The 26,254-nt window shown below is 41.6% G+C and overlaps 2 protein-coding genes across 3 annotated transcripts in view; both read right to left on the bottom strand.

The window, feature by feature from the left end:
- lamb2 (laminin, beta 2 (laminin S)) overlaps positions 1-23,796 on the bottom strand; it is a 30,860-nt gene extending 7,064 nt beyond the window's left edge. The window contains exons 1-23 of one of the 2 annotated variants that reach the window (XM_049753004.2): positions 23,566-23,796; positions 23,305-23,357; positions 13,250-13,419; positions 12,453-12,588; positions 11,431-11,504; positions 11,152-11,340; positions 10,887-10,950; positions 9,343-9,545; positions 9,136-9,256; positions 8,266-8,454; positions 7,991-8,170; positions 7,700-7,812; positions 7,019-7,098; positions 6,164-6,299; positions 5,922-6,080; positions 5,465-5,592; positions 4,673-4,805; positions 4,401-4,593; positions 4,084-4,227; positions 3,266-3,497; positions 2,294-2,463; positions 2,011-2,046; positions 78-302 (exon numbers count right to left, since the gene is read on the bottom strand). In XM_049753004.2, the coding sequence (XP_049608961.1) occupies positions 78-302; positions 2,011-2,046; positions 2,294-2,463; positions 3,266-3,497; positions 4,084-4,227; positions 4,401-4,593; positions 4,673-4,805; positions 5,465-5,592; positions 5,922-6,080; positions 6,164-6,299; positions 7,019-7,098; positions 7,700-7,812; positions 7,991-8,170; positions 8,266-8,454; positions 9,136-9,256; positions 9,343-9,545; positions 10,887-10,950; positions 11,152-11,340; positions 11,431-11,504; positions 12,453-12,588; positions 13,250-13,419; positions 23,305-23,357; positions 23,566-23,570 (3,133 nt within the window). In that variant the 5' untranslated portion in view covers positions 23,571-23,796. The remainder of the gene's footprint in view (positions 1-77; positions 303-2,010; positions 2,047-2,293; positions 2,464-3,265; positions 3,498-4,083; positions 4,228-4,400; positions 4,594-4,672; positions 4,806-5,464; positions 5,593-5,921; positions 6,081-6,163; positions 6,300-7,018; positions 7,099-7,699; positions 7,813-7,990; positions 8,171-8,265; positions 8,455-9,135; positions 9,257-9,342; positions 9,546-10,886; positions 10,951-11,151; positions 11,341-11,430; positions 11,505-12,452; positions 12,589-13,249; positions 13,420-23,304; positions 23,358-23,565) is intronic. The other variant, XM_049753005.2, reaches the window with a different exon arrangement.
- A 490-nt stretch (positions 23,797-24,286) lies between these two features.
- On the bottom strand, positions 24,287-26,195 carry LOC125988172 (N-alpha-acetyltransferase 80). The gene is made up of 2 exons (XM_049753043.2): positions 25,950-26,195; positions 24,287-25,340 (listed from the first exon to the last, which is right to left on the bottom strand). Coding segments are annotated over exons 1-2 (837 nt in total). The 5' UTR covers positions 25,952-26,195; the 3' UTR covers positions 24,287-24,505.
- Between the last annotated feature and the right edge of the window lie 59 nt (positions 26,196-26,254).

Raw genomic sequence — 26,254 nt, 5'->3', positions numbered from 1 at the left:
TGAGCATGGGGGATGAGTAGATCATGATTGATTAAAAATATTGTTAAGGTAGCAAGAAGGGTCAAAAGGTGACTTACTCCTGCAATTTCGTCTTGATGCGTCTCCAAAATAGCCACTTTTGCAGATGCCGCAGTTGGGCCCTTCAGTGTTGTAAAGACATTTCCTGCACTCGCCGACTCGCCGGTCACACGCATCAATGTCAGATATGTCGATGTTGTTGTTGCACTGGCACGGCTGGCAACTTCCCCCCGGCTGAGAGGGGTTGCCATAGTAACCTGGAGCGCATTCCTCACATCGAGTACCTACATTGAGAGAAAACGCAGATTGGTCAGAGTAAAGGAAGTAGTTTTGATAATCACAATATTACTAGCAGTGTGCATCTCGCCAGAAAAAGATGATTCTACAAAGTAGTATATGTGTCTCAAAACGTGGTGTGTGATACGATTCAAGGCCAGTGCAATTTTTTTAGTGAATCGGTTCAATTTCAATCAGTGGGATTGAGATTGACTTGTACAATTAACTTGTCAAAACTGCAAATGTTGCATTTCCTTCAAAGAGATTTATCAAAGATGAGGAAGACCTCTCGGGATTTTGTCCCATCTGAGTTTATTGCTGGGTATTTTAATAAAAACCTGTCAGACAATCAGAGAAGGGCTTCTTCATGTAGTCAAGGAGATATGTTGGGAAACAAGGACAATTAAAAAAAAAGTTTTACTTTAATTTGAAGGCATACTGTAGGCAATATCACACAGAAACATTCCTCAAAAGGAATTTATTTCCCTCCCCACACAAAAATGTTTTTCATCATCTGATTTTCAATTCATGGTGCATTGTACTCAGATTGAAGTGGCCATCTCAACCAGACTCAGCATTTTGACTGTCACATTGTTCTAATGAGACAAAGGGGGACGGGGGGGTGCTATGAGGTGTGAGCTAATTTCCTGAAACAAGAAGTGTTTCTTTGTGAGAATGTGCTACATACAATTACACTAATTAGAAAATTAGCTAATTAGATTTAAAAATAATACAGTTGCATTCTGGGATAGCAAGAAAAAACAGCTCTTCCATTCTTGCCAAAACCGCCTGACTGAGAACAAACACTCAATGTAAACTTGTTCTATATAAAACTTTAAACTTACTAATACAACTCTGTTTCAATGTCCGTTCTCTCAGACTCCTGCTCTCAATTGTGTGCCACACTGTGCTGCATGACTGACAAAATACTTGGCATATTTGAGTCTGGCAGGAAGGAGTACAAGAGGAAATAAGCCAAAAAGGGAATGAGAAGCTGAAGGAAAGATGAAACGGTCTAGTTCATAAGTTCAAAAAGCATTAGTGGTGTAGAGATGAAAGTTGGGTGCCGAAAGAAAAGGAGTATGAGCTCATTTGTCAGTTTTGGAGGTGATTTGCAAAGTTATTAATTTATGGGAGATAAACAGTTCTTCAAACAGTTACTGACCCAGAGTTGTCATCAATCACAGAATTGTCTCACAGTCCCCCCCTAATCCCCCCCCCCCTACCCACGCACACACACACACACACACAAACACACACTTGAAATAAAATTGGACTTCTGGGTCCGACCCTTGATAGGGAATAATATTCACAGACACGTAGTGGTGTATGGCAATGTGAAGAATGAATGTACCCCAACAGACATATACCAATACAGTTTGAGGCATAATTAAATATAGTTGTGGGACACGGTCAAATTACTGTCTCATTACGCTTAAAGTAAAAAAAAATCTCAAGATGTCAGTGGGGTACAATTACACTGACAAGTAAAGCTCAGAAAGCGATCGGCCAATTTTTAATGGCAGTGTCCGTCCGTGGTACTACGTGCTGCGTAACACACCCACTCACAAATTAAAATCATTTGGAGAGGTGTGGCCGAGCACCTTGGACCACAGGGTGCTAAAGCAATGCATGCATGGGCAGGACTGGTGGAAAATAAGGACAGACTTGTTGTGGTGTTGGCAGTGCCGGGCTTTCATTTTCATTTTTACTCACGCTTGCAAATGGTTAGCCTGGAGCGTTTAACAATCCCTGTACCAGTAATACAGGGGAGGGAGGAAACAAGAAAAGGTTAGATATTTAAAGCACGAGATTATAATTGGGCTTCATCTGAAGTTGCTCTGGAGAGAAAGTGAGACCATCAGTTTCAAATGTCAACTCCAGCACATACATTCATGGAATAGTTCTGCTGAGTCACTTTTATGTTTAGTTTGCCCGTCAACAGTGGAAGGGACTGTGCAACCTGCTCGAGAGATCGTCAGGTATCAAACACGTTTACCTGTGTATCCCTGGTTACAGTTGCAGACAATTCGCTGGTTACGGTTGTCTTGGTAACAGGATGCTGCAAAATGGCGTCCACTGGTGGGACTGTCCGGACAGGGACATGGGCGACACCAGCTGCCAGCTGCTATGCCCACAATTGGGTTGCCGTAGTAACCATTGGCACACCTATAGAAACAGTGATTTCAGTAAAAGAAGACATTCACCAGTCATAATATTGGGGACACACTGTACCTCCGAAATAGCGAAATAAATATCTCGCTGACTGTGTGAAATAAAACTGAACATTGTTAACTCTGTAGAGGTGTTAGTTATGGTTGGATTATTAGGGATAGAAAAATTGGGGTATTATATTTTTAAGTTGAAAACTTCCATAGGAATTAAACAGAATTAATGGAAATAAATGAGAATATGCCAGGAATTCAAGATTGGTTATTAAAAAGGAGCTTAAATATAATGCGGAAAAATACATGTCAGCAAAATTCTGACTGAAACAACCGTCAAGTTTTTTAACTTGAAAAAAATTGCAGCACGAGCAATCCTTGGATACGGGGGAAATTTGAACAAGAATACCCTGAGGAAAAAAAAAAACCCCTCGATCTTACTCTACGTTATTTCATCAAGTGGTTGCATGAAAAAATATCATCTGGATTTGTTCAAACACTCGACAAAACAAAAAAAGAAACATTTTTTCTCAGTGTAGCTATCACTATCATGCATGGAAGTCTGCTTATAGCAAAACAAAAATGTTAACATGCATGTACTGATAAGCTTGAACATGATAGTTTTCAATTGGATTCTGCTCATTTCCCACTTGATTTCCATCAATTCCTGTTATATTCGAAAATTCCCCATTCAAGAAGCTTTCCGTAAACTTGGAAAAAATAATTCACCTCTTTGCAACCCTATTCTTCTGAAATAAAACATGAACAAATTGTCTGTACATGCAGATTCCACAGGTAGATGTCACCTGTCACACTTGTCTCCTCCAGTGTTGTCTCTGCAGTTAATACACGCACCGCTCCTCTGGTCACACTCATCGGCATGGCTGTTGCACTGGCAGGGGCGACAATTGGGGAAGCCCCAGTGACCTGCCTGGCATCTGTCGCACTGCTGGCCAAATGCTCCGGGCCGGCACTGGCACAGCCCGGTGTATTTGTCACACAGCCGAGTGACGGAACCTTCCACGCTGCAACCACAGGCTGGAGGGAGAAAGGATGAGGCGGATGTAATATGAGACTATAGCACGGATGATGAACGTGGATTGGTTTTGTGTTTAGACCTCCAAGGGGACTAAGGTATGGGATTTTCTGAATGTTCGATATTAAACACCAGTAGATGGCGCTCGTGTTCAGTAAGCCACACTACTGTTGTCTATAGTCATAGACATGGATGTAACAAATCTGAGCGAAAATACAACCACTTACTGAATTTAGCGTATTTCACATTTCATTTCAGTATTCTATTATGTTTACATTGTTAAATGTCAGATCGTACTTTTTTTTTTTATTGTAAATTATCTACTGCAATAAAATGCTAGGTACACAGGTATACAGTCAAGCAGGTCTTCATATCCTTTTCAAATATAAATGTAGGCTTTAATTTAAAATTTGACTCTAATACTGTACAGTATAAATCATTTTTGGCAAACTGTATGGATTACAGTTAATACTCTGGTACTGTACAACAACATGCTTCAATGTTTAAAACTAGTAAAATGGTCTATAAGTAGCCCACATTGGGATCACAAGAAAAAAAGAGCACCACATTAAAATGATGTTGTCTCACCAACACAGCCCGAGGGTCCAAAGCCGTAAGTTCCAGGAGCACACTGTTCGCACCGTCGACCAATCACATTGGGCCTGCAGCGACACTGACCTCCGCGGACATCGCACACCGAGCTGATGGATCCCTGGGGGTCGCAGTTACAAGCTGGAGGGAAACAAGGATGAAAACAACTTAAAACAACTCAAGGCGGGTTTAATGCTGATCATTAACAATATAGGAACATAGATGACCACAATTGCTGGCTGAGGATAGGTTCACAGACAAAAGAAAAGCAAAGCGATGAATTGATGATGTAAGAAGTATGTTTTTGTACTCACGCAAAGCCCCGTCGTTAATAACAGCCGACATGCTTGTGATCAGCTTGGCACAGGTATCACTCATTGATGGATGGATCACACTCTTCGCCCCCTCGTGGCAGCGGTACCGCTCGTAGGTCTGCTTCCTGTTGCTAGAGGCCAGGTCCCCGGCATTGAAAAGCTCCATGGAAGAGTGACGAGGCATCAAAGCAATCTGGAGCGAAGAAGCACGGATTCACAAAAGTGACACGGCAAAGGTTGAAACAGAGAGAGAAGGAAGGAATCGTCCTCACAGAGTCCATGAGGAGGACAGCATTGGCCGCTCCGTTGAGGACGACGTTGGCGTCCTGATAGCGTCGGAACTCAAAGCGGATGGTGTATGTCACACCTTTCTCCAGACACACGGGCTGTGGAGGGACCATGAACCTAAAGGCATGTTTGGAAAGAAGAAAAATTCTAGAGTCACCTTCTCATATGGGTATAAAAAATTTAGCAGCCAATAAATTCCACTATCATTTTCCCATTGAAAGTAACTCCTTGGTTGCACTATTGCTGTCATAAAACCTTTATTAACTGTACTTGTAGGTTAAGTACCATTATAATATCCTAACTGTTACACAAAGTCGTCAATCCAGGTCAGAATATACATTATACAAAGTACTGTAAATTGAAAATAATGTAATTGGCAATGATAAGAAATCAGGTATGGTGAGCACTGTCCTATTTTGGATCTGTCAATCATTGAAACTGATGTCATTCTTGGCAAGCTCTCTGAGGGACGTTTTAGAATTAGCCTTGCTTTGCCATGCAATGGGGGAATTCCAGTTTTATAGCAGCAAATTCACAGTATAACACCGGCCAATAACAATGAGCAGAATGAATAGCATCAGTATGACAACTATACAATGAATGAATAAATACTAATCATGCTGATGGTAATGAGACCACGGGGGGCAGCAAGAGTTTTCAGCAGTAGCAAAACTACACAATAAATACTTAACACATAAGCACTTCTGAATGTTTTTCCTCCATCTCAGCTTTTGTGGTTGAATGCATGCACGTGCATGTGTGCTAGATTAACAGACCTGGCTCCAGCCGGCAGGGCGACGACATGTTTGTCATCATCTGGGATTGTGTTTCCACAAGGGCTGCTCGTTGGAATCGGGCCCGGACGGATTACTGTTATCCGTACCTCTTCCCAGTCCCGGGGCATCTGGAATGGATGAATGTTAAGAAGTGATGGATGTCATCTAGATCTTTGTATTAGACAAAAGTATTCGGACACCTGGTCATTAGACCTACAGGAAGTTTGGACATTGGACATCTATAACAGCTTCCAATGGAAAATTATGAAGCCTGTCCGTGGGAATGTCTTTCTCTTTCTAAAGGCCAGCATTTGTGATTTATGACAATTAAGAATTAAGATTTAAGGGTAATAGATGAAGTACAACCCCTAATGGGAGGATTAATTGATAAGAGATTTATATCTAAACATATTTACCCTTATAGTAGAAGATGTTAAGTAAAAACAAATGCACACACCTGTGTCTCATAGCGGATGAGCAGGTCGTACTCCATCGAGTAAGGGATGTTGCTGATGATGAACTCAAGCGTGCCACCCTCAGGTACGCGGGCAAACCCAAGACCCGTCCATGTGGCCGGACGACCCAGCTCGTGTTCTCGGGTCTCCAGTGTGCAGCCCTGACAGAATATGAAAATGCTCATTTGGGAACTTTGATGGCTCTACTAATACATGTTGCTTCATTCACAACTGAGAGTCTCACCTGACCCATTTTGGCCAACTCGGCTTCATACAAGAGGTGATCCAGAGCCATGAAGAAATAAGCAGACTCCACCTGTGTACACTGGCGTCCTGTCATGTGACTGCGGCAGCGACACTGACCACTGTCGATGGAGCAGCTACAGAGAACACATGATTTTACATGAACTACTTTTTCCATTGAATGGAAACAAGCAAATTCTCCAAACCCACTGTTCACTTTTTTTAATCATTTAACCATTAATGTCACTTAAGATTCCAAACATCAGCCGGATGGCACCGCATCATCCAAAGTGAGTTGGCTCCAGTATCTCAGAATCGTTCATCATTATGGTAATGTTAGGTGGCTGCTTTTCAGACAAATTAGAAACTAGAATGAATTTGAAGAGAAAACAAAAATGTAGATAACCACAAATTATCCCACAGAATACATCTGGATGTTCTCATACATTCCAATGCATGAATAGATGAATCCACAAATAGAGTGTGTGGTAGTTGATCTCCCAAGTCGGTAAGTTAGCCCATATTTAAATGTCAAGAATTGCTGATGAGTGACTTCAAGGTCGATGTGTCCCAAATGGATACACTTATTTATGGAAATGTACACTAAATGACACCAGACAGTAAAACTAATGTAGAAAATGTGACGCAAACCACAGGCTACATACGTGCAATGCAATAAATACGATTTGGGGCATTAGGCAGGCAGGTAAAGTATGTATTCATACTTTCTGTTTTATCATTACTTCTGTAGGGAAAATGTAGTGCCATAAGCATTGCAGAGCACGTCAAACTCGAGTGCCACAGACTAAACAGGAGGCCACTATTTATTTTAATCTGCTCAGTAAACGTCACTCACTCGTTATCCAGAGCAGCTCCGATGTCACATTCGCAGCCTCGGCAGCCATTCAGGTCGAGACTCAGGCCCCAGTGTTCTGGCTGGGATTGACAGATGAGAAAGAGAGAGCAAAAGAGAGAGAGAGAGAGACAGGCAAACAGACAGATGAAATCATGACAACACAAATCCTTCATTCTATAAAAGAAGTGTTTGAGTCACACACATTGAAGCCAACCCTGTAATCTCAAAGACTAACATTCACAGCTTTGTGGTATATGGTCACGGTCCGCTTCCTGTAATTTAACATTGTGAGTTGTCTTCTCTTCCAAAAGAGTGGGTGTATTTTGGATATTGTGCAGCAAATACATTTACTAGGCAGCTTCATCATTTAACCAAAAATGTTCATTCTTTCACACAACATTTAGTTCTTGTTTTATGGAAGATAAGATTCACTTTCGGCCGTGTCCATTTTTAGTCCGATGGTAACCCACACCATGTGGACTAACCTAAAATGCCTCAACTAAATTTAGACATAGAGCCCAGGCGGGAGCTTACAGTGCTGTTACACACTATTCCTGGATGAGTGTGACAAGACAGAGAACAAAAACAAGCAGAACTTGAAGAAAGGATGTAAACAATTGAATAATTAGGGAGCAGAATGGAAAACAATGAGCGCCACAGGGACCAGAGTGAGCGTCTTACCAGACATTGGTCACAGCTTCGTCCAGTGACAAGACGCTTGCAGAAGCAGTCGCCACTGACTGGGTCGCATTGGGTGCTGCCTGCCACTGTTCCCCTGTGGTCACATCGGCAAGCTGCAGGAGGGGGGGAAAAAAGCACCTTTTTCCAACAAGTACTTGAAAACAAACTTTAAATGGCATTGGGTCAGTCTAGCCTTTTTTGTCCTTTGTTTTGCATTGGAATCACAACCCAGATTCAGATACACCTGTGGAATTATTATTTTTTTGGGCTTCCAGGGTTGCGCATACTCACGCTGGCAGCCCTGAGGGTTATCGGCACTTAGGCCAAAGTAGCCGGTCCTACACTTGTCACAGCGTTGGCCCTCCACATTGGCCTTGCAGCGACACTGACCAGCCACCATGCCTAACGTCGGCGCTGTGTGACTGTCGCACATCCCTCCGTTCTCTGAACCTTCTGGATCGCAGTCACAAGCTGTGGGAGGCACAACGGGGTGCGTTTAATAAACGTGATAATCTGTCGTACAGTACACGCTCACATATATATATTGCCTGATGCATTGCACTGACCTATGCAGACCCGAGGATCCCGGATGTCTCTGAGGGGTTCTTTGTAGTAGAAAGGCTTGCACAATTCACAGTTTCGGCCCATCGTGTTGTGCTGGCAGTCATCGCACACACCACCGCTGACGTTGCCCGTGGCCAAATACACGGCCATGTCAAAATGGCACACTGATGAGTGGCTATTGCAATTGCACTCTGAAAAACAAAGGCTGCAATCAGGCTAAAGACACTTACCTAGGTTATCAACACAAATGGAAATATTTCAGAAAAAATAAGAAACACAAATGGAATGCTCAGGAATTTTTAAAGCAGTGAATAATAAAAAATGCTAATAGGTTTAAGGATTTTGACCTCACAACCCTCATTTACCTCAAATTACGTTCTGAATCAGACTTTTTTCAATATATATATACGAAGTACTGTACTAAAATCCCTTTGTGAGCATTAGATTTTTAGGACAGACAGACAGACAGACAGACAGACAGACAGACAGACAGACAGACAGACAGACAGACAGACAGACAGACAGACAGACAGACAGACAGATATAATACTCCAGCTAATTATTATGATTTAGAAATGCCACACTGTAAAATATAATTAAATCTTACAAAATGTAACAGAATTATAATATACAAAGGCGCAAAATTGCTCATTTACATTATAACCCCTTAACTGTTTTTAATTGTATAAGAATAAAAAATCCACATGAAATCCAAACTGCTTATCATACACAATAAAATAAAATAAATTATGATAATATTTCATTTTATCATACATGAAATTGTTAAAAAGTAAAATGTTCTTTAACAATACGCAACACACTGGCATTGACTTTATGAATGAATGCTAAAACGATTTCAGCGGTGGGCTCACTTTTGCATGAGTGGGTGTTGCGGCCCTCTGCGGGTCTCCACGGCATGTCGTTGTAGAAGTCCTCACAGCGCTCACAGTTCAAACCTTTGGTGTTGTGGTTACACACACACCTGCCGTGAACCTGCAACAACCGACGAGGGAGCGTTACAAGGCATTCTGTAGATTATAGACAGCAAAAGCAAATCCATTTCTTCGGGTCATGCGCACCATTCCTTCTATATCATCCCTGACGCCATCGATTGGGGCACACTCAGAGGCGTGGCCGTAGCAAAAGCAGTTTCCACGCACAACCAGCTCATAGATGGCGTAGTAATACTTTTCTTTGATTTCAGGTCTGGGATCCAGCAGGTTGTCGCCCAGCGTGTGAAGTTTAGTGAAGTTTACCCTCAAGTTGGTGATTTTCAGCTGATCTGTTGAGCAAAAATGAGAAGGAGCCACCGTTATTGTTAAAATTAACTAGATGATCAGTGTTTGTAAAGGTGGCAACAAACAAGCCATAAAAGGCCCTACTGGCAGATAACACGCACACATGAGTGAGCGCACAACAAACCCCCGCAGCCCGCTGAGAGGAGGTCAGGGCAAACAGAGCATGACGGGCTTGAGTGTGTAGCATTTGGACGAAAAGTTAATTATCTGGTCTTTGAACCTGTTAGTCCGTGTGCGAGAAATGACTTGAAATCTCAAATGATGTGTGAAATGGTCTTCACAGTGTCAGCAATAGGTCTGGCCAAAGTATATAAATAAAAGTTATTTGTGTAACAACCTTTTTGGGGTCTAAATAGGATGCAAAAAAAAAGATGAAATCTCATGAAAATACAGAACTTGCTCTGTGCATTTTGGTGATCTAACTGAAATAGGACAGTCCTTCTGTCCTTTTGACGAGAGGTTTTGAGCAATGCTGGCTGCAAAGTGATGCATGCACTAACCTGCAGAGTGAGTAAATATTCAGCTATATATTGAGGTCAGTTGTCATCACTTAGCTAAATATTGTACAAAAAGACAAACGCAGCCAATGCATTGAAATTGAATGTCATGTCAACCCCGATGTTGCAGACAACATGCAATTTTTGTGGGGCACAAAAAGCTGCTCTTCCTCATTTGTGCACAGAGCCAGCCAGGAAGAACAGCAACTGTGTGGTGCAGATGGGTCAAAAGATCTACTCTGTGTTCATGGCAAGAAAAAAAACAATATTTTAAAATGTGTTTATCCAACCAACTATCTGGGATTAGATATTTTTCATAATTCCTTTCCATAAACATTGTCAGGAAGAGAGAGAAAATGAGCAGCTAAGAGACTGTCACAGTATCTGTCACAATCTACTATTTTGTGTCAGACAGTATTCAAGTTCTTGCTTTGACATAGAACGATGACTAATTTGAAAAAGATAAAATACCACTAATAGGGTACGTAGACACCATCTGAAAGCATCCCATAGAGTATAATATTTTGGCCTTTGAACCCAATAGGATAAGAGTTTCAATGAAGACTGAGCAGTGACCGCAGCAGGCCTGAACATGTCGGCGTTTAAAGGTGTTGAACATGCTGAGGTGCAAAAGGAGTGTTGAACTTCAAATACATTTTGGCCATTAAAATCCATAGGGTTCCTGCACTGACACAAATAATAAGAAGTCTAGCAACGTTTAATGAAGCAAGTTCAAATACAGTAACCAGTTAAAGATGCTTAATAGAAATATGAAATATAAAAACTGTTTATTTTTGTGAGGTAAAAATGGGAATAAAGAGTAAATACTCTGGATGTTTGGGCTGTATGGATCTTCAATCCTGATGGCTGGATCCAACACTCTGTAGATGACCTAGACCAGGACAAACATTTAATACAAGATTATTCCAGAACTTTGAAACAATCATACAATAATACAATAAATACACTAAGGTACTTTGATAGTCAGCTTTTCAGTTCAGAAAATCTATTTTATGAGAACACTGGCATCGGATTATCAACAAATCCCAACTAAAACTATAATAAATGAAACTTGACGTAATTTCTCACTCACCTCTCCCTCTGTGGACGGTTCTATGTCGGAATAACGCGATTCGCAGATGACATCGTTGATGGTGTGCAGAGGACCCTGGGTTACACCAGGGAAGTTGGCGGCACAGTCATGGGAAAAGTAACGGTAGATCTTCCACGTGCGACCAAAATCAGCCGATCTCTCAATCAGCAGGGCTGCTGGACGGAATGTCTGTCAGGAAAAAAAAAGACAATCATTAGCAATTTGTTGATTTTTTTTTTTTTTTTTTTTTTTTAGGGGAGCAAATAATTTAAAAGTTACCTTGAAAGTCATAATGAGGTGAGTGAAATGAAACTCTGCCTCCAAGTCCAGTTGGAGATACACATTTGACTTTCCTACAGCACAGTGAAGCACAAGTGTCACATTTATGTATTTACACACAGATTGTACTCATCTCACACTACAGTATTTGTTTTTGGGAAAATCATTGTAACTGTAAACTGATTGTTCCTGCTTATAAGGATATCCTGTCATAAGATAAACTTTTTTTACACGTGGGGGAAAAGCCCCAAAATATCCATGATGTAATTCATAGGGTCTGGGAACTTGGGGAGAAGCAAAACATCTCACTCTTGAAGCAGGTTTCTAGAATATAAAATTGGTTGTGCCTGTCAAATGATCACTTCAACATTTCGCAGAAATCACAATGTCCCGTGACTGTTGAATGATTGTTAGAACATGCCCAAGGAGTACTCAAGTGGTCCTAGGAGAAGACCTGTCTAGCCTGTTTATACTGCCATCATCACTGTTACTTTGAGCCCAAACTACTGATTAATGTTAAATCTGCTAGATGTAAAAATATTCCCACTATTATTAATTACCAAGTCATTCTTTCCAGTCTTTCCACTGCTTAAGATCATTCTCAGCAGTCTACAATGGAAAATGAATTATAATGACCTTCTAATCAACAGCTGACGAGCACAGGAAAGGAAAAGTCGGAAAAGGAAGGAGGAGGAAGGGTGCGATACAGAGGGTGAAAGGTGAAGAGAAGGAGGGAAGGGATTCCATGTTAATCTACGTATTCAGTTTTAATGGAAAATGTGCACATAAAGGATTACCCAACCTCCTAAATCCTGAAAGTATGCATATTAACAGAGTAAGTGACCTTTTAAGTCAGTGAGTGGAACCACTATAGTCATGGAGAGATCACAAAGTTGTCATGGAGACGTGAAGCATCTGTGGCTAAAAATATCCACAATTTTTCGTCTGTTCTATTCTAGCCCAAGTGACCTACTGCAGTGACACAGCGTGTGAAACATGTATCAGTGCAGATCTTTTCTTACCGTTTTCTGACTGCCACCATGATTTCTTGCGATGAGGCTTAAACGTGGTGATTACGTTCTCTATGCGGTGATTGATAATGTTGTAGACAGGGTCGTAAGGCCTCCGGGAGTCACAGTCAAAACATTTTTTCTGCTCCTACATTGGTGAGACAAGACGTTAGGGTTGTCTGGTCAAAGGGTGAGAGACTTTGGGGTCAATGAGGAAGCCACTGTGAGGGTGAACTTGTGAAAGACATAATATTTATTTCAAATATAGAAAAGTAACACAATTAGTGGTACACATGCCTGCCTCAAAGTTTAAAGTTTGCTCAACCAAGTGAGTTAGAATGTGCTTAAATGGGGCGGAGCCAGATATTTTTCAGTTGGGTGGCCATTTTTTCTCATACCAACCACAGTCAGGGTTTCATGAAATATAATTTACTCATATCTAGAACAATGTCCATTACACTCAATCAAGCAGGAACAACTTTATGTTAATTCTCTAGAGCGTCCCATTTTCTTTGCAGTGGCTTTGTTTTTGTTTACATCGTGTACTTCTGTCTCATGAACTGATTCGCTGATTCATCAGCAGTTAATAGCACAAAAAATGTGGTATAGATGGTTCTAAGAATAGCACATCCATGTGAAAATTGCAGGGAAAAAATCCTAGATATCAAAATGTTCCCCTTGGAATGGGGGAAGCCAAGGGTTTGGGCACAAGAGTAGCTCCACCCCTGGTTATACACAGGAGAGTGCACATTATGACAAACATATTTACGAAATGTCAATTCCAGACACAGTCGCAGTCCCAAACCCACCTGCAGGTGACTGACGATGCAGTAGGGCTCCTTTCTCCTCATGCCGCACGTGGACGAGGCTTTCAGGCTCTTCTCTCGTCCGACCAGTAGGTCCCCTGTTGCCGGGTAACAGCTGCCATGGGCACAGCCATGGTTGTGGTCGGGCTCCTGGCCAGTGGCTGCAGTTAAGACTTTAGGTAGACGAGAGGGAGGAAAAAAGAAAATGAATCACAGGGACCAGGAAACAGAACCTAATTGCTAGATAGCTGCACAATCTACCTTTTTAATACTGACTTTTTTTCCCTTCTTTGATGACAATCTATACAAAAACTCCCACAAAAACTCTCAACATTTTAATAGAAATATTTTAGTCATAACTGTTAAATTTTGTCCAATTTGAATGAATATACTATTTATATACAGGGTCTTGTTTGCCTCGGCCCCAAAGTCAGCTGGGATAAGATCCAGATCACCGATCATGAACAGGATCAAAGGTATAGAAAATAAATGGATTGACATATTTTTTTGTTATTATGCAAATGTTCAAATTGCAATCCAGATTACACATTTCGCTTTAACATGTGTAGACACGGATATTAAACCTGACCATTCTTTGTGATAATGTAGGATCAGTGTTGGATAATTAATTTCCAAAATGTATGCTTAGAGTAAAAAAACATTTACTGCGTTACACATTACATGACTGAGTTACAAAATGTGATTTTTATTGACTTACTGATTACTTTTGTAACATGCTAACTAACTCCAACACCGTTAAGGATTTGATGACATCGATTCTGCATCCAAAAGCAGCTTTAGCTCCTTTTTCGATTCTGCAGGTAACACATGTTTGGGTCTATTTTTACGTTGGAGAAGGGAAACGATGGTGCGACACACTACCGGAGGCAGTGACTGCATCGTTGTGCTATGCATGGGAGTTAAAATAAAACCTTTGAGACTTTCATGACAACCGGCAGCAGGTGCCTCACATTCCGTCTGACATTCTGTTGCAAATGTTTTTTTTTTTCTTTCTCAATGCTGCTGGTTTGTCTGTATGATGAGATAAGGAAAATTTGTTTTTGAGGAGAGTGGAGACCCATGGGTCTTCCTGTCAAATCTTCAGCAATTTAGCAGCAGCTGGTTCTAATCCATTGTGTGTCCATTCTCAATGGAACTATGTTACAGTGGCTCTACAAGGGATCAAATAGCACTAAGAGAAACAAATACATCTATGACTGCATTTGTTTGATTTATGGCAGAAAAATGAGATTTTTACAAAGTGGTTTTTGCATCAATAATTTATTTTCAATGGGACAAAATTAAACCAAAATTGGCACGAGGTAGAGCACAGACCTCCATGTCTAAATTGTGTTAGTAGTCACTTAGACAGATGGGATGCGTAAAAAAATGAAGTTCATGTGTTCTGGACTAGGAATAAGCACAATAACCCAATAATCAGCGACTGGTCGATTGAATAGAACTGACTGTTCCTCCAAACAGCAATGGAAACATAGTGGACATGGTCGTGGGACTGATTGGCAAATGTGCCCCGCTTTCCTACCTACAATTTTACAAGCAGTATAATTGTGATCGTTAAGGACTATTTAAAGCTGACATTATTAAAGTAACACTAGATGGAGAGCCTAGAGGATTTACTAAGATGGTAAATTATCACGCAGCGACACTGGTGTGGAAAGAGAGATGAGTGGGAAGTGAGCTGAGGAAGCTTTCACACGGACAAGCAAACACAAATATAGTCTCGAGTCGAGTATTGGACCCATGTTAGTGGCCACCAAGTGGGCGACAAATGCATAAGAGCAAAGGCAGGAGTGTGTAAGCAATTAAAATATATAAGAAAATATCAGAATTAAAGCATTGGAAATGATGGAGACTCATGCTAGTCGTTCGAGTTGTCTTATATACAGATTATATACGGGGTTCTTGGCTACTAAATTCCTAACTCTGATCCATCAATCAATTCACTCAGATTAAGTTTTGTTTGAGTTGATCCAAAATATTTCATAAGAATCTGGTACCAAATCTGTTCTTGAGGGTTGTGTTCTAAGGCTGCTTTTGTTCATCATCTGCTAATTTCCTTCCCATTGACACATATTCAACACCAACTTGAAAGACAGCCAATTCTATTGTTCACCAATACTCACCTCCCTCTCTGATTGTTGATCCAAAATCATTCAACACTCTCTCATGCTCACCAGTGGGGGAAAATGCCAGTGGCAAATCCACTTTAACTCAACTATCAAACACTATCAGTTCTCCCAGGTTCCAGTCATTCACAAAGCTCTGTTAAAATTACAAGTGTAATACGTAATTCTGCGGAAAAGATTTAAAAATGGCACGGATCCTCCTTCATTGAAGTCATTACCAACAAAAACAGTGAGTGATACAAAGGCAGCCGAGGTGCGTTCGTCCACTTATCTTTTATCTGACGGTTCGGAAGTCAGTTGACATCTGTTCTGCAAACAAGTGATACACGATCAAGAGTGTGCACGTCCGTGTGCGTGTAGGAGCAGGGAGTTTGTGGAAGAGAAGCAGACAAACTGTATCTTGTCACATTTATCTGTGTACGTTTCTGTGTGTGATTGTGTAAGACTTTACAGTATTCACCTCTCCCAACGAGGAAAATATACCGTACGCAGAATGGTAAAACTCACTTTTTTACATGAAAAAGTCCTGTAATGATTTAGCAGTTAGCCCCAACTAAATGGTAAATAGAATGCACTGATATGTTAATTAGGCAATGTTTACCAGTAGTAGGATGAACATATTGTTGTACTAAATGCAACATTTCTATTATTGTTACTATTAACACTGTTGTTTATTTTCCTTTTCAGTATCAAAATTGTCTTAGTATGTAAAAACACAAAGGGCATTTGTTTCCACAGTTACAACCTGACCAAGAAATATTTATTTTAAACGTACTTAATTAAATGGTTTTAAATCCCTTTAAACGCAGCATGTTTTTGTTGCAGTAAGTTAATGTATTATACTTGTTATAACAAACTCAATAATAGGTATAATTTAAATTAAAACTGCATTAATTTCCAAACAAAGAAGAATAAGAAAGAAACATTTAGAACAGGCGTTACTGAGCAGAATAATTGTCAAATGTAGCATGAATTTGAATATGTTCATACCTTTATAACTTTGTAGCACTAGGGTGTTTTTCTTTTTTGCACAAAATCATTTTTTTAATCGTCCCCTCCATTTTCAAACACTCTTGAAATTGAGATGGCATGACATCATGCAGAAACATGAGCAGAAAATGAGGGACCGTTTAGTCATGTCCCACTCTGCTTTCAAAACAACTCAGAACAGCAAATAATCATGAAGCACATAGAAGAAGAACGATTTGAAGGTTTCGTTTGGTGTCACTGTGAGTGTGAAAATTGGAAATGAAAGGTCACAGGGAAGTACTTTGAATTTAAGAGCGCACTTTATCTTTCCTCCCCCCTCTGCACCCATACATGGAAAGAGAAGGCACGGAGGAATGTTGGGTGACAGCTGAGCAAGGAGCCGCTGTGTCTGTACGAGAAGCTCTAAGCTCACTCGCCACTGATGTCAATTAGCCCCAAACAGCAGGAAATACATTGTCACACTGCTGCGGACTACTTTTCAATATGAACAATTTATTATTAAACTTCAAGGGTTCTAATCATTGTGAGGCATAACCTTTCTTTAAACAAGCGTGTTAAATCCATTTCCAAATCACAGTGAACTCTAACTACTACGAACAAAGATTGCGTGATAGCCAGGCCCTCTCTCCAGTACAATATTAGTGAGCTCTGGATGAAGGGAGAAAAACTCCCATTGTTGCAGGTGCACCCCATCTTTTGTTCCATTTTCAGTCTGTCTGGATGAAATAACTACTGAGCTACAGTGTGTATCACTGTAATTCATTCACAAGAGAAGGCAAGGTTAGCAAAAGGATGAAAGCTGTTGGTGGAGAGGATGTGGCATCATCATGGCACATTGTGACAGGTTAGTCTAACCAGGGAAGGGAAAAGACAAACTGTTGCCACATCAAGCAAACAATGGCCGAACCAAAAGGCGGGCCTATTACTGGGTGGACAACTAATGAAGGAAAATAATGGCAGAGAACAGAAAAACATCACTATTTATCTTTTCGCTGCAGCCCTTGCCATCGGATAGAAGAGAAAAGTCAACATCCTCCTGGCTAATTAAGAGACATGTTCGCTGCCTCTATCTTCTCTTTGCTCAGCAATTAGCTGAAGGATGACTGACTCCCAACCAAACAACCAGCTGCTTTCCTTCCTCCTCCTCCTCATCACGATTCCGCCGGCATGGGATATCTCTTCCTGCCGTTCGCACTCCTCCTTTTTGCCTTGCTGTTTACGTCCCTCATTTCTGTCATCCTTCCGTCATCATTGCATAAGACGGTGAGTAAAGTATTGGGATCCATACCAATTGGGCACTGACAGTACATAGTAGGTAGACTACAAACTGGAAAAAGGGTCGTCTCACACTGGCTTGTGTGCAGTTGTCTTTGCCAATTTTTCTCATAAAATCCACGTAGGAAAAAAGAAATACGAAGACATGCATACTATGGACCCTAAGATATACAAACGGTGACAAGCCCATTAACCTTTAAAAGGACACATGACGCTCCTGTTCTAACATCCATCTTCTGAAACCCTTTTCGTCATGGGGGTCGCAGGCATAGGGCCCTATTTTTGTTCCGGGGGCAAAACTACCTGTGTGCATGGGTGAAGTTGTCTTTCTTTCGGTATCTTTAAGCGCCGCTGTGGGCTGGAACGTCCTGGAAATAGACTTTTCCAAGCCAATTTGCGCCGTGTCTCTCATTTGCATCAAAATCAGGGCAGTTGAAGGGCAAACCCGAGTCTGCCGTGCCTGACATTGCGGAAACAAAATCATCACTCCACTTGGGGATGGTGTCCGCGGCCCCGGTGACATCGGCTTGGAAGCACGGAGCACTAACCGCTGAGCCAAAAGTTGCCGCCGCTGCCTCACCTTGTAACTACATTGGAAGGTGCAACTGAGGATGGCATGATTGGCATCTGCTAAACATTTTCATCTTCTGGACCTTTCGTCTCCTCTATCTCAGAAAGATGCTCTTCAATGTGCACAATAATCTATTATTGACTTAACAATTCTACATGTGAAAAGACTAGGAGAGAGTTAGAAATGTGGGTGCTAGTGTGAACGTTCTTGAAACAAATGCCTAGCTGCATGCAGATGTGTGAAGGCCAAAGAAAGCAGGGTTAATGGTGACGTTCATTCGGAGCCGCGACACTCCTCCGCCCACCTGTTGCGGGTGATACAACACGCGTCTCTGTTCAGACGTCTGGCCCATGACACAGGAATCTGCTTTGCATCTTCCAGCTGTCTCCATCTGCCTGCTAATCTAACTCAGTGTGTAATGGCAGCATCTGGGCCTAATCACTGAGAGACTATGTTAGACTTCCAGACTGTCATACTAACCAACAGCTGAGAGAAGCAATAGTCCATGCCAGGCCAAGAACACTTGGATAGCATGCTTGATAACAGTGGAACCTGAAGGTCCGGTGCAATGAGTTCAAGTTTTACTTCAACGACAATTTTACAGAAAGACATGGTTTAAAGTTTATTTTTTTGCCTTGACCAAGTGTGTGTGTAGGGGGGGGGGGGTGTTAATAAATATAATAAATATGAGAGGGTTTGATGCATGCGGTTGTCATATTTATGAATGCAGTACAGTGACACCCAACAAACATATCAGTGGAATTCAGAATCTGTCTGCCTGCACCTGGATCAAATTCACCAAAATCACCTTAGACCACCTGAACCACAACTTAGACCAACCCTGACCAGGTCTAAATTCTAGTCTACTTTTTCTTCAACAAGTTGCCAGGTGTGGCGAGGGCGTGTAAAAGAAAATACCCTCAGTCCACCCTAATGGCTACCATGGCGTAGCGCGGTTTGCCAAAATCCCAAACACGGTAAACTACACCGCCGGCACAAAAATTAGGACGCCACCATTTTTATGGCGAGCCCACATGCGCTGTATACGGAAATAGACCAACGTGGTAAAAAGGGTGCTTATTAAGCGCATTAACGGCCATGAAATGAAAGTGATTAGGATGACCATATCTCAAAAGGACCAACTACTGACCACAGACAAAATGGAGCAGATGACAAGGCACATATGGCCAGCAGATGTTGACTTCAGCTTTTTGCTCAACAGCGCTTGTAGGTTTGGTTCACTGTCCGTGCTAATTAGAGCCCTGATAACCAAAATGTGGTGCTGCTGAGAGGAGAAAGCTAAGAGAAAACCGTCAGTACATAAGGAACTTATCGATATTTATTTGCAGTCTGTGTTGGTTGGGAAGTCATTTTTATGTAGACTAAAAACACAATAACAACAATGTAGCATAAACATTGAGCTACGTTAATTACTCTTAATGGTTAAAATGTCCTTCATGGTACACACACTACTCCCATAGAAGTCAAACAGGGCCATTATTCTTTTATGTATTCTTACTTTACGTCATACACATACCAAGGTAAAACAATACTGACCTCATCAAATTTAAATGTCAATTTTGACCTATCACAGTCAGTGAAAACCGACATGTTTGTAAAGCTGCTTCATTCAAAGTTTCTTTTACTAGACTTTAGTGGGATGTTGGACAAAAATAATTGTTCACAGCTGCACAATTTGGCCACAAAAGCCTTTTTGCCATCATTCAACAGGAGTTCATATTGGGGCATAATATTTTCACATCTACAATTTATTAGACAGCAGCATATCAGCAGTTAGCACATCTTCCTCCCAATTGAAACATTTTCTGTTGTTTACAAGCTTAGTCCAGGGTGTGTGTGTGCGTGCGTGCGTGCGTGTGTGTGTGTGCGTGTGCGTGCATGCGTCTGCATGAATGTGTATGTGATCCATTTGCCTCACTACAGTATCGCACTTCAATTCTACCTCCTACAGTATCGCACTGCAATTATACCTTGTCTGAGATTACAAAATTAGAAGTCTCAACCTCTCAAGGTGCTTGAAAGGGCTATTTTACACAGCCTGTTATTAGTATTAGCTACTGGCTTTGCAGCAAAAATAAAAGACTCAGGAAGTAAAATGTCATGGGGCACAGATGGTGGGAATAACATTGAGACTCTTCCAAGAGGAAAAAGACCAGAATGTGATGAGTTAAAGTAAAAGTTGTCACTTTATTTTGTGATACCAATACTGAGAAGACAAAAATGAACAAAATATTTTGGATTGCATAAAATCCTGACACATGCACACGAATGGACACACAGGCAATAGCTAAAGCAGTAATAAGCCAAGATCGAGCAATTCAGTGTAAATCTACGTGTGAGTTGAATTAGTTTGTTTGCATATTTCTACACATAGAAGACAGGTAAAGATGTAAATATACTTTATGATGAGTTTTGTGATTGTGTAAAGACACATATAACAAACGATATAATGGTCAAAAGCTAACAGTCCGGTCAAGCCATTCTAAAATCAACATCTGCTTGTTTAAGTTCTCTAACACTTTGTCACAAGTGAAATATTCTCCAGGTTAGGTCAAACAGTTGGATCCTGAGTAGGACATTAGTAATCATTCAATTCATCCTTTGTTTTTTTTAATGAGATGAGATCCATTTCTCATTTCATCCTCCCCCACCTTTATCTCCACCTCCACTTTTCAGACAGAAAAGCTCCTGCCAACAAAAACCAACTCACCGGCCCTTTCATATAAAGCAACCTGTTCCTTCTCTCTGCCCTCCCTTTTGCCCCCACCTTTCAGGCCCACCCCCCTTGTTCTTTGTTTCTGATTCTATCCGAGCCATTCCTGCTGCTCTACTTTCCCTGCCTTTCTCTCTCCTTCGCTATCTCCATTGCTGCTACTTCGTGGGCTTTGCTGCACCATTGTTCTGATACTGAGACATTTCCGGAGGCTGTCGCTTACAAAAGGCCTCTGAGACACACTCCCAAACGCACATTGCCTAAAAACCACCTTCACCTGCGAGTGTTTTGCACGCGCGCACATACACACACGCACGCGCGCGCACACACACACACACACACGAGAAGCTGAGAACCCCATGTTCTTACACACACATTGACATGCAGGAAAAGTTGAATCATAGAGGATTTGCTTTGCCTCAAAATCCACTTTGAAGTTTTTTTACACACACACACATGCACGCACGTACACACTCACACACACATACACACACACACACGCACACACACACACACACACACACACACACACACACACACAATAGGGAGAATAGGGAGCTGTCTTTCACACAAACGAGAACAAAAAGGTGAATTTGAGAATTTGCTTTCCCTCAAGTTCACATGCATGTACAGAAACATACTCACTTATTCACACAAACATTCATACACCTAATGCACTCATCCAAATACAAGGGCATGATGGGAAAAGTGAAAAGAAAGACTCCAAGTTTGTTTTGCCTCATTGACACACGCAAACACACAAGGCAACATGTACACACAAAGCTACACACTAATTAACGTCTCTGACCCTGAGGGTTGGGAAATGACCCTTGGCCTTCCACCTTGTCCCGAAAGGCGTCGCAAGTCTCCATGGCCAGCTGTCTGTCAATGGGTCTTACAACCGTGTGGGATGTTTAACTCGCTACTGGTTCAAATTATACACCACCATTTCCTAATCAATTTTTCCTTGCAACTTTCACAAGTGATGAAGGATTCCAGTCTAAACTTTGAACCCTGCAATTGTTGCTCAAGGACACCTCAACGGTGGATTTGTTGCAAATGCCCACATCCTTATGCTAATTGGGGGGCAATCGAACATGGGGCTCTTTGGTCACAAGCCACATTCTAAACCACTCATGACTTCCGCTGTATCACAAATCAATTAGCAAGAAAATAGCATTATGGAACATGAACACTGTAACGGAAAGATGAGCAATATAAATAATAAAATATCAGCTATATTCATAACGCTTCATGAATTCTGGCAATGTACATTCTGGTTGCTTGAATGCTAGCACCAGGTCACAGGAAACACAAGTGAAATAGACTTAATGTATGCATAAGATTCTTAAATTCATAAAAATCACTTGAAAAACTCATATTGCCTCAACATTTGTCAATATTATTTTTACCCCAACGATGAATTGTAATTTTCCGCTAGTTTCTTATTTTCTGGGTTGACGTGATATTGATATTTTCAGCCTTTACATGGGTAACATCTTGGGACGAACATACGGTGTCTTGTAGGTGTCAACGGGAGTGTTTGCGGATTCAGCTGGGCTGCTTTAAGAGGACCGTAAATGGAAGGCACGCCACCCACAGAGGACTTTTGAATCAAATTCAACCCCGCAGTCATTAAAATACTTCAAGAACACGTAACTTGATATTTACAATGAACAAAAAGGAAAATTTGCTCTTCATTATTCTTGCAAAGGCAAAATATTTTATACAGGTCTTGTATTAGATATGATGTGCAAATAGTCATGCTTTGGTGGGTCAGTGCACATGAACAAATGATTGCGAGAAACTGAATGCTGAATATAGTTCACGTTTCACTTGCAACACATTTCTTTGAAACATCTCTCATTAATGTTCATGAACACCAATACTGCCAACTCGTGAGTCCAAGGTGTATCCTGCCACTTGCCCAAGACTGGCTACCAGTCAATTTCAAGCAACTGTTCAAATCACAGTCACACCCATGACCAATTGAGTTAAGTCTGAAATGAACCCAATTTGAATGTTTTGGCAACGTGGAGGGTCCATGCAAGTGTTCCAACCCTGATCTCCTGACAGTGAGGCAGATGTACTGAGCTCAAGGCTGCCCAGCTGCGCAAAGATAAAATGAATGTCGCTCCGATGCGAAATGATCTGATTTGTTTGGGATATTCGACTTGTTTTTGTGCAGCCAACATCAAATAGCTCATGTGTTGCCCCTTCAGTGACCTAAAGGCAATCATTAATGCCTCGACAAGCCCACCACCGGATCACTTCTGAGGATTTCTTAAGGATCAAAACTCATGGATGGACTTCAAAAGGTGCGGGTGTCGTGTGCACTCACCGCACACCAGCACCAACAGTGACGCTTGCATCTCGCAGCCGCACACGGACAACCTGCAGGAAAAAGTTGGCAAACTTCATCATCCGCACCACATGCCTACTTTGGAATACTTTTACACATGACTTAAAATACATGTATTAACCGGAGCACACACAATCTTTAATTGAATTTCTTTAAGTAATTTCCTCCGATTTTTTTACGTTTGCCAAATCCTTCCAGTTACGCACGGTCTTAAACGCCGCAGGGAGTCAAACAACTCACCGCATTGGTTCCGCTCAGATGTACTCTCCAGTCTCGGTGTCCGAACCCACCGCTCGTCCTTTGGGTCCACTTGCTGAGAAGCTGCGGGACACGACAAGAGGGTCTTGCGTGTCTTTGCTACGGTCGGAGCGAAAGATCGGTGCTCCTGCGTGTGGAAAACCCTTGTTGGTGTCCTAGTGGAAGGGAACAGAGCGCAAACAGAGGGAGGAGACACACGGGCGGTCTTGGGGCAGTGGGGGTTAAAGCACCCACACGATTAGAAGTACGAGAGGTGGCAAAAATACACGCTGCGGCAGTCTGTATGTGTGTGTATATATACACGTGTATGTATGTAGTGCTATAAATAAATAAATAAATACATACATAAATAAATACAAGGTTTTGTGCTACAATGAAACTTTTTCCGTGTGTTGTAAAGTACTCCTATTGCTATTTATCAGGAGAATCTGTCAAAAAGGTTCAAAAATGCTGTCCGCACATCACCAATGCCATTAGAAAATAAATTGCTTAATCGGGGCCTCAAAGGTGAAAGTGATGATACCAAGGTTATATTGACTATATGATTTATAATTATATTTTCAAATATCAAATAAAATACTGAAGGGGCAAATTTCGGACAGGGCTATAGGCTGCCCTCACCCCAATGTCTTCCCAAAAAATATACAATTTATATTACATACACAAATACAAATGTATAAAAACACTTAATGAGAACAAGTGCTGAAAATTGAATTTTAATTTATTTTATTTGTTTGCAGTTCACATAAAACCATATCTCACTGCTTTTCAGAGCTGAAAAAAAAATTGAAGAACATAGTCCATCTGTTGTATGTTGAGTTGTTTAGGACAGTGCATGATGTAACAAATTGATGCCAGAATTTTCTCCCGAACCTTCGTCTATTCGTTTCTTTTTTCGACTGTTTAACCCCAGAGGTGTCCTTCAGAGATCTTTGTGCATCCAAAAAATGGATGCTCCCTTGGCATCTCTGTAGGTGGTTTCTGTAAGAGTCTGAATCACAGGTGCTCTTTCAGTTGGAGGTGGGATAGGAGGAGGCGGAGGAGGCAGTGGAGGTATGGAGGAGGTCACAGGTGGTGGAAGTATGGAAGAAGGAGGAGGAGGTCCTATATTCCCAACAGGGCTGTCTTTTTCTACTTTTTGTATTTTTACGTTAACTTCTTCATAAGGGATCCTGGAAAACCTGAGTAGACTCTCCTTAGGAACAAACGAGGCCAATGCTCCAGAGTTTTGCACCGGCGTTGATAGCTTGTAGCCAAGGTGGGCGTAGAAGTGCTGCTTATTGTGGGTGGTCAAGCACAATCGCTTGAACCCTCGTCGTTTGGCATAGCACTCAGTCTTCTCCATCAGAGTTCGCCCGTAGCCTTTCCCTCTCTCCGCCTTTGATATGACCACAGATTCCACAAACAGGCTGTGGCTCTGGCCTATGACTCTTGAGAGACGGGCATGACCAAGCAGCTTCTCAATGTCTCTGGGACCCTGCAGGAGAACTAGGCAGATGGGGAAATCTGGGCAGGATTTCTGCAGGGAGTGAACACGAGCAGTCTGGCTCCTCTGCCACTCGGAGTTTACTAGGTCAGCGCAGGTAAGAAGCAGGTCCGGGCGGAGGTGGATCGGAATAACGTAGCTGTTCTCTGCTGGTTCAGTTTCTGATTGACATTCTGCATCACTTGTATCGTATGAAATTGAAGGCTCAAATACTGTCCGAAAATGAGTGTTCACATCGAGCCCTCTGGTCACTGGGGTTCCAGACTCTGCCCTGTGGGGATCATAGTTTGATTCAGATTAGTCTTTATTCAATGTTAGACAATGTCCACCCTGGAGTACAATAGTTTTTAGAAACTATAGTGGTACCTTGACTTTAAAAGTTTGTTTACAGGGACAAAGGCATCTATCTCACCGAGAACCACTGCCCTCAGAGCTTTGTAATTAAAATGTGCTTGGCACAATTAGCGACACCTAGTGGCCAACAGAAGCATTAACCGGATATCGAGCTCGTGGGACGGGGGTCGTTCTACTCGTGCGACGAATTAGCTTACGATGAATATCATTTTTCCGTAAAACATGCTCGATTGGCTTTTTGAATAAACGAGTAGACTGGGATGTCTGTAACGTTCTTTGCACTGCTACTATCCTGGAAGTTTTATTCGTGCAGCGCATTATTTTACTCGTCTGGTTCAAATTTGGGACTTGTAACAAAGATTTACCAAGAACTCAAGGAAGTGACGGAAGGTGAAGTTAAGCGCCAGCTAATCATGCGTTCATCTTAAAGAGTCAAGTGCAACAGTTTGATATTAAATGTTGACGTTTCCTTGAGCAAGATACTACTACTACATACTGGTAGTAGCGAGAAATCAACTTTACCTACATGCTCCGTGTCCACGCTCGGTCGCCGTGACAGCTCACTCAGCTCGTTCCTGCTCCTGAAGCAGCCGTCTGCAGTAGGCTTTAGTTGGAGCACGAATGAGAACCGTAAGAAGTGCTCCAGGATCAGCTGCTTTATTAAATGTACTGCTCTGTCTCAAAGAGAAGACAATCGTGTAGCGTTTCCCGCTTGTGATCCTCGTGTGCCACCATGCGCACAGGAGTGATATTGCATGTACATGTGCCTACATTACACAATGAGTACATATAATATATATCCTCAATAAAACTCATTCATCCAGTCAATCT

This window comes from Syngnathus scovelli, chromosome 2, assembly GCF_024217435.2.
Source record: "Syngnathus scovelli strain Florida chromosome 2, RoL_Ssco_1.2, whole genome shotgun sequence".
NCBI classification, from domain to species: Eukaryota; Metazoa; Chordata; class Actinopteri; order Syngnathiformes; family Syngnathidae; genus Syngnathus; species Syngnathus scovelli.
Note: the sequence above shows the minus strand (reverse complement) of the source record. Positions and strands in the feature narration are given on the sequence as shown.